At 30.2% G+C, this 13,307-nt stretch overlaps 1 protein-coding gene across 2 annotated transcripts; it reads left to right on the forward strand.

Moving 5' to 3' along the window:
- The first annotated feature begins 643 nt into the window (after positions 1-643).
- Positions 644-4,549, forward strand: LOC112325256 (plant cysteine oxidase 2). 2 transcript variants are annotated; one of them, XM_024591242.2, is made up of 5 exons: positions 644-1,138; positions 2,584-2,705; positions 3,185-3,341; positions 3,431-3,634; positions 4,203-4,549. In XM_024591242.2, the coding sequence occupies exons 1-5, from the start codon at positions 910-912 to the stop codon at positions 4,331-4,333; spliced, it is 843 nt and encodes a 280-aa protein (XP_024447010.2). In that variant the 5' UTR covers positions 644-909; the 3' UTR covers positions 4,334-4,549. The 2 variants fall into 2 exon arrangements, with proteins under 2 accessions (XP_024447010.2, XP_024447011.1); XM_024591243.2 differs by lacking the exon at positions 644-1,138 and adding an exon at positions 2,057-2,257.
- Positions 4,550-13,307: the final 8,758 nt, after the last annotated feature.

A 13,307-nucleotide genomic window follows, 5' to 3' on the forward strand; every position in this document is an offset into this window, starting at 1 on the left:
TTAAAGGGGGAGACTTAAATTTTAAGTAATTGACCTAAAAGTAAAGTCAAAGGGAGCCCAAATGAAAGAGTAAAGTTTTTCCAAAAAAAAAAAAAAGAGTTGTTTAATTAATTAATTAAGTAATTAATTTGATAAAAACAAGCCTCAAAATGTGGAGCAATCTCACGACAAAAAACTTCCAAAAGAAAATAAATGCACTTAATTGCCATCCTCCAAAACAAATAAATAAAAAATATATTTTTTTAATATTTGTAAATAACTTAAAATAATTAAAACCACAACTCCAAAATATGAAAAAAGAAGAAAGGAAAGGAAAAGAAGAGCGAAGGCAGTGGCGTTTTGGTGAATATGTAGAAAGTGAAGTGTTATTGTTTGAGATGAGGAGGTCAGAGAAAAACAAGGGGTGATCCTGAAAATCCAGCGGTTTCAACACTCAATCTTGGGGGCGGGAATTGGCTTTCCCAGTCGCTATCACAACCCCAATATTATGATAACCACATTTTGAAACTACGTTCTTTCTCTTGACGCTTCTCTTCCTCTCTCTCTCTCTACCACTAGATACTTTCAAACCATCTCCTCATGGCCCCTGGTTTTTGCTTCCCATTTCTTACTATATTATGTGTATATATATACTCACACACCATCTCCTCCTCCCCCCCTTATAGTTTAGCCACCTCCTCAAAAGCCTTGCCACCGCCAATCTCCAATCTTGTCGAACCATCATCTCATGATTTGAAAGAAACCATAATTTCTGCTGTTTTTCTTGGTGGGTTTTTCGTTTCTGTTCTAAACATTCCTTGACCAGCTTTTTAAGTACACCCATATACATTAACTGCAGCCATCTTAATAGTGGTATGCAAAAGAGATACAGATTTTATACGTCGAAAGTATTTTAGTGGTGTTTTGTTAATGACCATTGAAGCTATGGGGGAGCAAAGAAGAGAACCAGTTGCACACGTGCACAGGGTTGGATATGCCAATCGTGCTATCAGGAAGAAGAGATGCAAGAGGACTAAAAAGTGCGCATCGACGGTTCCCATGGCACTGCAAGATCTGTTTGTGTCATGTAGACAAATGTTTAAAGGTCCTGACACTGTTCCTTTGCCTGAAGACATCAAGAGATTGTGCAACATACTTGGTAGGTCCTTGTATTTGATGGTCTTTATCTTGGTTCCTTTTGTTTATTTCTTTTGATCAAAAGCACTATACCACTCTCTAACTAGTTAATATTTGAGTGATCCCTAACTATTTAATATGATTCTGAACCTGGAAACTGGTCCTATATATATTAGAATGGTAAAATGGATCCATATCTTTGTAGACATGGTACACGTTGTTCCCTATTATAGATTGACTTAAATATTGAAGGTATGATCATAATGTCTTGCTTTTATATACCCTTCAATTTCTATAAAGAATTGCACTTTTAACTTGTAGATTTCTGCAAATGTAGTGATAAATAAATATCTTGTATTCTCTCGGCCAATGGTTGATGCATGGGTTTAGAGAAATGTCCAATGAGTGTAAAGATCCAAGTGTCTTTCTAAGATACCCGGATCAAATCTCGCTAGCATCCAAGATGGGATCAAAGAGGAGATCAGCCTTTGTTGTCTAGTGCTAAAGCCCCAACAAAAGAAAAATCATGTTCTTTCTGGTTGCTGTTTTCTTCTTTGTGCTGTTCGATCATGTTCTTTGCGTGTGATATGCTACAACTGTGGTCTAGTTTTGGTATTCTTGATGCATGAATTGGTTGTTAGCTCGAATTCAAAGGGCTCGTCGAAGCACTTCCAATAAGATTTTCTAGTTAATTATGGGAGAAATCATTCACTGCCTCAGTGGAGGTACTCTCTCCCTGCGTTCATATGAAGTGGACTTGTATGGCTCGTCTATAAATTAACGAGGCAAGAGATAAACTACATCCACTTGTATGGCCATAAAGCCCATTTCTTTTCAAGGAATTGCATATGAAGAAAATTACTCAGCATTTTTGTTGTCTATCTTTACATTTTTGGTAGGAATCAATATCTTAAACTGAACATTGAACATTTTTCTTTTTATAAAATTTAGGTTCTATTTATAAGATGTAAGTGTGTAGGTTGAGCAAGCATACAGCCACAATTCCTTTCGTAGTTGAAAAAGAAAGGACACTTCTGGATGACCTCGTTAGTTGGGTCTTTTCTGCATGCCAGGCTCGATATATTGCAGACATTGAATTTGATATCCATTGTCAAGGCCAAGACAAGTTTTAATCAACAGGGTACATATGAATTCTTTTCTTAATTCGAGATTTGGTACATAAAAGCATATATCCTATGGTCGTGGGGACTAGCATTCATAAATACTGTGCATATTTTAACTAGGTGACAAAAATACGTTTCAAGGTCATAAACTAATGCAACATGGATGCTTTTTTTGGCCTACTATGGCGAATGGGTTCTGCTGGAAGCATTTCTAAATTAAGCATTTAGTTAAATATAATATTATCCTAACGTTATGCAAATATAAAATTTTCGTGGCCTATTAAAGTAATGGTGTGATTGTACTCTTTGTCCTTTCCTTAACGTGCCTTCTCTCATGCTGTAGATAACATGAAGCCCGAAGATGTTGGGCTAAGTAGCGAGCTGCAATTCTTCAAGACTAAAGCTGCAGTTAAAGGGACTCCAAGGGTCACTTACACGACCATTTACAAGTGCAATGATTTTTCGGTGAGACTAGCTGTTGCTTGTTTGTTTATTATCATTTTCTGGTCATTTGTACTGGAATTTGCACACTGAACCATTTGAGTTCCTTGAAGAGCATATGACATGGCAGTCCACTCTGGTATATTGTTGATTGCATGATCATATAAATCTTCAGCAGGGTATAAGACCTTCAAAAAATTTAATTTGAAGTTTTTCAAGAGCATTTTGAATAGTTGATCCAAACAGGATTTTGCGCTGTGACCATATGATTGTTCATGTAGAGTCTGAAATTCTCGCATTCTTCAGTTTGAGCTTTGAAATTAGCACATTCAACTAGCAAGTTCCTACAAGAGCATAAAGTCTGGATAACCAGCAGATTTTAAGAGTCCGAACATGTGCTGGTCCTGCAAACTTGTTTTTGTATAGAACATAAAATAGTTTCAGGAAATAAAATTTTATGTTTCAGTTGTTGATCAGTTTTCTTGTCATGTTTCTCTGTGCAGCTGTGTATTTTCTTTCTTCCAGCAAATGCCGTCATCCCTCTCCATAACCATCCCGGAATGACAGTCTTTAGCAAACTTCTTCTAGGGAAAATGCACATAAAAGCATATGACTTGGTTGATCCTCCTAGAGCAGATGGGCCTGACACTCCAATCCAATGTGAGTGTCTCTTGCTCTCATTCACACTACTATTATAATTTAATGAATTAGCAGAACGAGCCCCATAACCAAAATGCATGTTTTTCCAGTGCGGTTAGCGAAATTGGAAGCGGACAGTGTTTTAACAGCTCCTTGCAACACTTCAGTTCTATATCCAACAACAGGTGGAAATATCCATCAATTCACTGCTATCACACCTTGTGCAGTTCTTGATGTGCTTGGACCTCCCTATTCCAAAGAAGGTGATCGAGATTGTTCATACTACAAAGACTTTCCGTACACTGCATTGTCGAGTAAGTGATCTCCACCTTGCTTTCCTTCTCATGCCAAGAGTTTTGTGCAAATGACACTTGAACGAAGATCCTTTAAAAATGAATAGTTTTATTTTCAATCCGGACTGCTAAGGGAAATTAATCAGTTCATCACACATTCACGTTTACACGGGCCACGATACACACACAGATGCATAGGCAACATGTTTACAATGCACGGGAAAACATTGAAGCTTGATTTAAGTTCCTCATGATGGGAATTCATTGAGTTAAAAGAGGGGTTATTGCATAGAGCGCTTCAATTCTCCATGGCATGGACATTGGCCGGAACACCTGAACGTTGTGGTGTTTTTTAGGCATTAGCCTTTCCGAGTCTGCCATTTTAATGGGAATCTTGCTTCATGTACAAGTGAACCGAGCATGTGTGACATGTAAATTCAATATGAAGTGGTGTTATTGAGAATACTAGATGATTCTGTGATTTGTTTGTTTGTGTGGCATCACTCCTCCCCATGTGTTTGTCACCTAACATCCTGTTTCTTGAATGTTATGAACATCCCTGTATTTACCTGCCAAGAAATCAATGCAGATGGAGAAATGGAGCTGAAAAAAGAAGAGGGTAGCTGTTATGCATGGTTGGAAGAGACGGAGGTGCCAGAGAATTCAAAAATGGATGGAATTGAATATTTAGGTCCACAAGTTGATGAAAGCAGGTGCTAGATGCTAGATGGATGCCTTCACACAGAGTTCCTCTGTTTCTTCTTCTTCTTTTCTTTTCATTTTTCTAAATCTTTGATAGTGGAACTTTACTTTCTTTCTTCTTTTTTTGTAATTTTCGTGTGCATAGAAACCTCACATGATATCGCGTTTTCTGTCTGCTGTGAAACCAGGGGCTTCAGTTCCTAGCCCTGCCAATGGTTTATGGGTTTTCTAGCATGTCTAAAGCCCAAAAGATTTATTACTATATTGCCATTAAAGGTGTTTTTAGTGGCGGAGCCAAGAAAATTTAAATAAAAAGACAAATTATAAATGCTTGATATTATATATTATATAGACATATGTTATATATAGAGAAATCAATTTAAAATATATGTGCTAATTCATATCAAGTAAAATTAATTTAAAAATATTTTTAAAATAAAAAAACTTACATTATAATTATTTTTTTGAAGTTTTTATATTTTAAAATTGTTTAATAATGACTTCATTATTAATTTCATTAAAGATATTCTTTCTCAATATATACAATTAAACTTTCATTCATTTATTTCTAAATCTTCTAGGGACTAGTGAAATTATTGGCAACAATTCTTTGTTGATTTGTTATTTTTATAAAAGTGGATTAAATATAAATATTAATATATTTTTTTATTTTTTTTATTGTATCCCTAATTTTTTAAGTTATTTAGTATTTCATTTTTAATCACTAATAAGTTGATCACCATCATTTTTCATATAAAATATATATTAATTTATCAAAACTCATTTTAATTTATATTCATATGCATATAATATTATACATGCACATATTAATTTAACAAATTCATAAATTATCATAAACTCTAACATTTTTAATAACTAATTATTAAGGAATATAACTAAAATTAAACAATGAAATAAATAGAAAAAATGAAGGAAACTCATCTAAAATATAAAACATAAAGAATAAAAGATTATTTATTTAACTAATTAATAGTTTAGGACTTAAAGAAAGATTATGAAAAAGGAAAAGAGGTAGGAACAATAATTCAAAAAAAGAGAAGAAAAGCTTGTTAAATTATTATATTAAAATTATAATATATAAATTATTATAAAAAAAAAAAAAGAATTAAGGGGGCAATTGCCCCCCTAATCCCCACTGTGGCTCCGCCGCTGGTGTCCTCAATCTTGAGCAAAAGCTAGCCAATCTTAGATGCTTCATTTTTTATTCTAAAAAGAAAAAGGATAAAGAAAGAAATCTCTACTCTTTAACAGCTCATTGCTACGCAACCTAAAGCCCAGATCTAGATCAACCGAAATTGCTAATCTGGGTCGGCCACTTTTGTATGAACAGTGAATTTTCTGTCTTCTATTTTATTTTGCTTTTTTCTTCAAACTTTTCTTTTTTTAATTACATCCTTTTATTAAAAATATATATATATATGATTTATCCTAAATTTATAATAATTTTTATTTTGATTTAAAAGTTCATCTTATTTATTTTTGTTGAAAGATAGAGAAAATAGTTGGTTGTTGCGATATGAACAACAAAAATAATCAAATTTGATATTAACAAGTTTCATTTAATGATGATGAATTTTTCCGCCCCAAAACCTTTTAGCATTGAGTTTTTGGTTTTTAATGAATTTTTTTTTCAATTTTATCCTTTAATATCAAGTTGATTTTGAATTGGTTTTTATTTTTTTTATCATATAATTAAAATAAAAAAATATTGAACCATTTGGAATCCATAATATAGGTTGCAAGTTTAGTGAGTTAACTCAAGCTAATTAGAATAAATCCAATATATCAACGTATACAAGTTAAAAAAAATATGAGCTTTAATTTGTTTAAAAAGTCAAACTCATTTTTAATAATTATCTAGGTTGACCTTAAACTCACTTATCTAATCTTTTTTTATGTTATTTTATGTCCTTTCTTATTATTATCACGAGACCCACTAAGTTGACAATATCACATAAAAACAACTCTCATTTTATTTAATTGAAAACCCGAACTTGATAAGGACTCAAGCTAGGAGTTTCACATTTGACTTACTATACCGAGTTTAATGACATTATAGAATTCCTTGCAGCTTGGATATTCACCTTTCATGTTCATTTTTTTTTGTCTAAGCAGCAACGTAACTCGGGTATTTCACTATAGCTCCACCAATATTTTTGTTGTCCTTATTTTTTTTTCAAATACATTCTTCTATGCACAAATTGACAACCAATCAAAGTGTGAAACACAAAGAAATCTCATGGTCAATTTGAAATTTTTGGGATAAGTTTATTTTAGTCCTTCTAATTTCTTTTTTCTTCCTTAAAAGTCCTTATAGTTTTTTTTAATTCAATTTTACTATAAAAAGCTTATTTTTTTATTTTTCAATTCTTGAATTTCAGAGAGGAGAGAGAAAGTCACTAGATTCCGGTGATGAGAGAAAAGTCGTTGGTTATCATCAATTATGACCACTAATAAGGTCATTTTTTGTATCAATAACTTCCATTTAATGAGAAGAGTTTAGTGATGATTGTTTCAAATCTCAATACTTCCTAAAAAAATAGATCGAGGTCAAGAAATAAAAATATTACCCGGTTTAATTTTGTATTTTTGGATTTTTTTTTGGTTTTTAAAGTTGATAAATTAGTTTTTTTAAATGTGTTAATTAGGTGTTTTCAGGTGAAAATAAGTTTTTATAGAAAAACAATTTGTCTTGATTTATGAGTAGACAAGTGATAAATCGTCGTCGTCGTCGTCGTCATCTTCTTTTTCCTTTTCTTCTTAAAAAAGAAGGTTTGTTTAAATAAAGGATTAAAGCAACTGAATCAATAATTGCCCATATGTCCAAATGGTTAAAGTGATGGACTCAAACTGTGTTCATCTCCCCCGCATGTTCAAATCTTGTAGTTTTTTTCAATTTTCTTTCTTTTCATTCCTTTTTTCAAACTTTATTTGTTCTTTTTTTTCTTCTCTCTTCTTCAATGTTCATTCCTTTTTTTTTCCACGTGGCCCACTTTTTAAGTTCTTTTTTTCTTTTATTTTTTAGAAAAGTTTGGGAATAACATTATAATAAAAAAATTTAAAATTATTAAAAAAAAGAGCTTAGATGATTGTATTTTATTATACAACTAAATTAAAAAAAAAATTATTGAATCCAATAATCTGACAGGTTAACTTGAATTGATACAAGTATTTTTTTTAACGCATTACTAAAAATAAAATTATTTCAAACACACACAAAGTAAAATATGAAGTTTTTCAAGTTTGATGTGCTAGACCAAGTTTAATGACAATGCTAAAGAGTTTCCCGTGACTTATATATTTTTTTTATATTTATTTTTTTTCCTGTAATACGAGAAATAACTCAGTTTACTTCTAATGAGCTAATTGTTTACAAATATATTTCATTCAAGATTACTTTAAAAAAAAATCAAAAGAGACTATAACACAACTTGTTAAATGTCCACCTTTTCTTTTTGACATTTTGGGAAGAAAAAAAAAGGCAAATTGTGTTGGAAATTTTTTTTCAAGAAAGTGATTAATAAGCATATTTGAAGTTAAATTAAAAGTGTGGTCCATTCACTTTTAGGTTTAAAAGTACCTTGAATTTATTTTTTAACATTAGCTTTTTAACATAAAACATTAACATAATTAAACATTTAATGGGTGAATGAGAGAATTTAATTTTAAAGAACTTGGGCTGGCATGTTCTTCAGAAACTAAAGAATAATTTTAAACTCTAACCTGCATAGAAAATAAACAAGTTTTTATTGTAACTTATTTAGTGGCTGAGTGAAGAGTTAAAATTGGGGTTGTGGGGCTTTTGCGTGTCAGGGTTTGGGTTTGCTATAGGAAAAATTTCTAGGCTATAAAAAAATTAATTTTTGTTATTAACCTATTTTTCTAGGCTTGATTTTTTATTTATAATTATTTGATCCATCAATAATTATTTCTTGCCAGCCCATAAATATATGCAAAGTCTAATTAGTTTCTTTAGTAATATGAACAATTTCTAGACAGTTTTTCAATAAAAAAATATTAAATTGAAAGTCAAAACTATCAGGTTTAATTATGGTTTTGTAAAACATAATAAAAATTAATAATGAAGAGAATTAATTCTAGTAATAGAGGTGAGAAAATATAAACAAAGTGAGTTTTAGGCTTTAAGCCCCACACATGCGTGCAGTTTGGGTTTGGATTTGAGTTTACTATAAAATAATTTTTTGAGCTACATAAGATTATATTTTATTGTCAACCTATTTTTCTTGGATTTGTGTTTGGGTTTATAACTCTTTTATCCATGAGAAATTATATTTTGCTAGTTAATGTCCAATCCACAAACAAAGTCTGATAATTTTTTTTAGAAACCTAAATAGTTTTGGATAATTGTTTTAGATAAAAACTATTAAATTTAAAGCAAAAAATATTAGTTTTAATTTGGTTTAGAGTGGATAATCAAAATTGATAATAAAAGGAATTAATTTTGGTAATGAAGGTGATAGGATCTAAGCAAAATAGACTTTGAGCCTTAATCCACGCGTGCGCTTGGCCCGACCCAACTCAGGCTTAGGTTTGTGGTTGGATTTAGGTTTGTTATAAAATAATATTTTGGGTTATAAAATATTATTTTTTGTTGCCAACCTATTTTTCTAGGCTTAGGTTTGGGTTTGTAATTTATGAAGAATTATTTATTTTACCAACTCATTATATGTCTAATCAATGAACAAAGTCTGATAAGCTTCTGTACAGTTGTTTCAGCTAAAAAACATCATATTTGAAACTAAAATTGTTAGATTTTATTCTGGTTTTATGATAGATAATCAAAGCTGATAAAAAAAATTAATTTTGATAATTACCAGAATTAATTCTTTATCAATTTTGGTTTTAAAATCCACTATAAATATAGGAGTGAAGAAAGAGTTCCCAACACTATTTTTCCATATTTTACAACTCTTCCTCTCCTCAATTTTTAGTGTTTTTCTTCTTTGTTTTGAGGTGTCTTTCCTCTTAATCTACAGCTTAAGTTTGGTCTCTGTAAAGAGATGCTAGAATCTTTATGTGATTTTAGTTTTAATTACATGTTTGCTATGATATATATAATTATTTACAAGTTTATAAACTAAACTTGTATGCCCTTTACTTTATACTTGGACATTTTATTTTTTTAATTTCAAGTTTTCCAACAATATATATTACAAGCTTATACTAAACTTCTATGATCTTAGTTTATATTTGGACATTTTATTTAATTAATAAACTAAATTTTCTACGCTCACAAGACTAATTTTGAACAACAATTTGTTCCTTTTATGGTATAGCTCAACACAAGTGCTATGTCAACCAAACCTTACTATGTATTATGAATTCAACTGTTGCTTCATTGCCATATAACTACTTTGCTTTCCAAGGAAGATAGAAGTCTATTATGAGTTCTTCAAGGTTCGACAGTTCTTTATTTTTTCTGTGTCTTTTCAGGAAATAATATGAGAGTTTTTTTTTTATTTTGTGTTCATTTTATTTTCTATGAGATAAATAGGTGCAATTGAAGAAATTTGAATAAAAAATCAAGCTTGTATTTAATAGGGGAATATGAAAACAATTGACAAGCATTGCATTAATTAATATCTAAACCTGTCTGGAAGACATGGGGCCATGAAGTGGTCACAACGCTATTGAGTCCAACACCTCTCCTCCTAGGGAATCAAGAAGTTATAAATATTTGTATTATTTGACCTAACCAACCCATCAAAATCAAATAATACAGATATTATAGATGATACTGGATTAAAAAAATCTAAGAAATAAATATCACAAGTCGGGTTGAGATTTTTAAAAACTGGTTAACCTAACCTAATATATATACCCTTTGCTCTTTTTTTATTTATTTTAATAGTTTGTGGATTGAGCATTTATTTATTTCTATTTAAAAATATTTCGGGTTCAAAGCTCTTGTTCACGAGCTTCTTATTAGATTTTTTTAATGTAACAAAAAAAAACATGTCTCTTTACTAAAAAGAAACAAAAAATAGCTAGAATTTAATGGTGTAAGGTATGGAGATTAGATCTAAAATTAGGGTTGTTGACACCTATTGTCCATGTTGTTGGTCTGCTTCTAAACCATGAAAATTAATAATATAAGCTCAGCTTGTGAATATATATAATATCCACACAAAAATTAGCTCAACCCGATATATCTAGTCCACTTGAGTCGTGAAACGTTAGGGTCTTTCTAAGAATTTGTGAAAGGTTGGGGACTAATATGATGCTAACCATATAAAAAAAGCATGGCCGCGTGAAATTTGGATTCTCAAGACTTTTTGGCCATTGATGTTTTAACTTTTAAGTTCTTAAAGGACGGCCATATCTAAGATTGAAATATTCTTGAAGTGAATTTTCAATAATGAAGAACAGACCTCTTGAATTTTCTTGGGAAATAATTCCAACTATGAAAGTTACAGGAAAAAGGAAGAGGACATGGTCTGTGGGCTGAGCAGGAACACCCACCTTTTCTTTTCTTACATTGCCGTGATAAAGCTCTCAATTTCATGCTTGGGATTTGTCTACTTGGTTTCTTTTCCACTTTCACAAGTGGGTTTGGTATTTGTTTGTTTGTTAAAAAGTTTTCTTCATTTTTTTTAAAGTGATTTTTATAAAAAATAAATTTTTATAAAGTGAATTATTTTATGATATTTAGTAATATCATAAAAAAATAAGTTGAAAAATATTCTCTAGTGTTTAGTTAAGTTATGAAAAATAAGTTAGATAATAAGTTATTAATGCTTTAATTTATTTTTTAAAAGTTTATTACAAGAAAGAAAATTCTGATTTTATAAACAATTTCAAATAAAAAAATTATAAATTAAAATAATGAGAACCAAATCTGATAGATGAAAAGTTGAAGAATGATGAAATTAAAATATAAAATAAATAACAATAAAAAAAAATAAGGATCAAATCTATCAGATAAAAGAGTTGAAAGATAATGAAATTTAAAAATAAAATAAAAAAATTTAAAATAAAATATATAGCAATCAAAAAATTAAAAATCAAATTTGATATACTGGACAAATATCATGATAATTTTTAATTATCTCCAGCTTCTAGAAATCATATTCTATTCAAAATAAAAAAAATACTTTCCTGAAATCAATCTAAATATTTCTGACTGAAAAAATATTTTCTAGTGAATAATTTTTTGTAATGGTGGAAACAATTAAATCTCTAAAAGTTCTCAAATTGTTTTTTCGTTTCAAAAGTGCTTTTAAAAAAAAATTGAAATTTTTTTATTTTTTTACTTTAAATTAATATTTTTTTAGTGTTTTTAAATCATTTTAATACGCTGATATCAAAAATAATTTTTAAAAAATAAAAAAAATTATTTTGATATATTTTCAAGTAAAAAACACTTTGAAAAACAACCGCAACCACGCACTCAAATACACAAAATTAAAAAAACACTATTCTTGAGTTTCCGGTGACTGTTAGTGCCACTTTCTTGCGTTTTCACCGACACATCGTAAGTTACTATAGCAATTGTAATAAGCATGTTATTAGGGACCTTCACTTGTTTATAAAGAGCATCGGTAGTGTGCATTTCGTCACCCTACTTTCATTTTTTATTTTAGTTTAATTAGTCTTTTTAATTTTTTTTAATCACAAAGTCATCCCTCAACTTATTGTTTCTATGCCATTTAGTCCTTCCATCCACTAGCATCAAAGACCATCACTTGCAATAATTGTCAAAATATCATATTATATTGATATATAAAATGCCCCAGTAAGACATTATATATATATATATATATATATATATATATATAAATTATTTCAAAGTTTATTGCTGAATCTCTTACCATTCAGTCAATTAGTTTGAGAAATTTCAATTATTGAGGAAGGTACAATTATTAAATCCATTCAAACTTGGGTAGCACATGGGAAACACTGTTTGACAAAAAAAAAATTTGTTTTACCTAAAATTATTTTTTAATATTTTAATTTGTTAATTTTAAAAATATATAAAAAAATATTATTATAAATAAAAATATTTAAAAAAAAAACTATTACCACTGGAAGGCATGGAAAGGTTATTTCATTCATTATGCTATTCAAGGTTTCAATTCTAGCTTTGAAGATTGGATCCCCAGCATGTGGGGAGTAGCTGGAGTTTCCACGAGTTTCTGTATCTCTCTGACCTTCCCTTCCCTGACAATGCAGACCATTTTCCATTTTCTGGAATTTTATATTTGTTTTAATAGCTTCATAGTGCGCTCTGATTCTAAATAATGCTTGCCGGCTTGAGGCAGCAATCAAAGAGTTCAAACTCTCTCTCTTCATCCTCTAGCAAAAGCTTACAATGTTCAGAAAATTAAAAAAAAAAAAAAAGGACTATATCAAGTCAAATCTATAATCAATGCATATCTTAGTACATTCCTGTATAAGAAAAAAGGTATAAACTGTCTATGAGAAGAAATCCAAGAGTAAAATCAAAGGTTGTTAAGATGCAGCTACAGTTATTTCAAGGATAATACCAAGTTGCAGTGTCCTTTCTCAGCTTTTATATAAAACATATTAGCTATGCTGCATCATTTCAAGATCATAACCATGGCAGAAAATTGATTAATAAGGATATGATGCATGTGAGATTAAATATATTAAAAGAATAATACAAAGGGAAATTAAAAAAGAAGAGAACAAGTGGTTGGAGTGAGCTGCAGAAAGCGATGGAGCATTGCTTGCTCCTGCTCCTTTGATAGTAATTGACAAGCATCATAAATTTAAAATGAAAATATGAAATGCTTTTACTGTTAGTTGCAGAGAAATAGCAAGCAAGGATCCAAAAGCTACAGTCTCATGTAGCCATAGTGGGTCCTCAATACAAGGTGACAGGACCATAGAGAGCCAGAACTTTGCCTGACCCAGAAAGTGAAAGCTTACATTCCAGCCTGTCTTTTTTTTTTTTTTTGCAAAGAATAATATGACAGAAAATGTTTGG

The sequence above is a fragment of the Populus trichocarpa genome, chromosome 19 (assembly GCF_000002775.5).
Source record: "Populus trichocarpa isolate Nisqually-1 chromosome 19, P.trichocarpa_v4.1, whole genome shotgun sequence".
NCBI lineage: Eukaryota > Viridiplantae > Streptophyta > Magnoliopsida > Malpighiales > Salicaceae > Populus > Populus trichocarpa.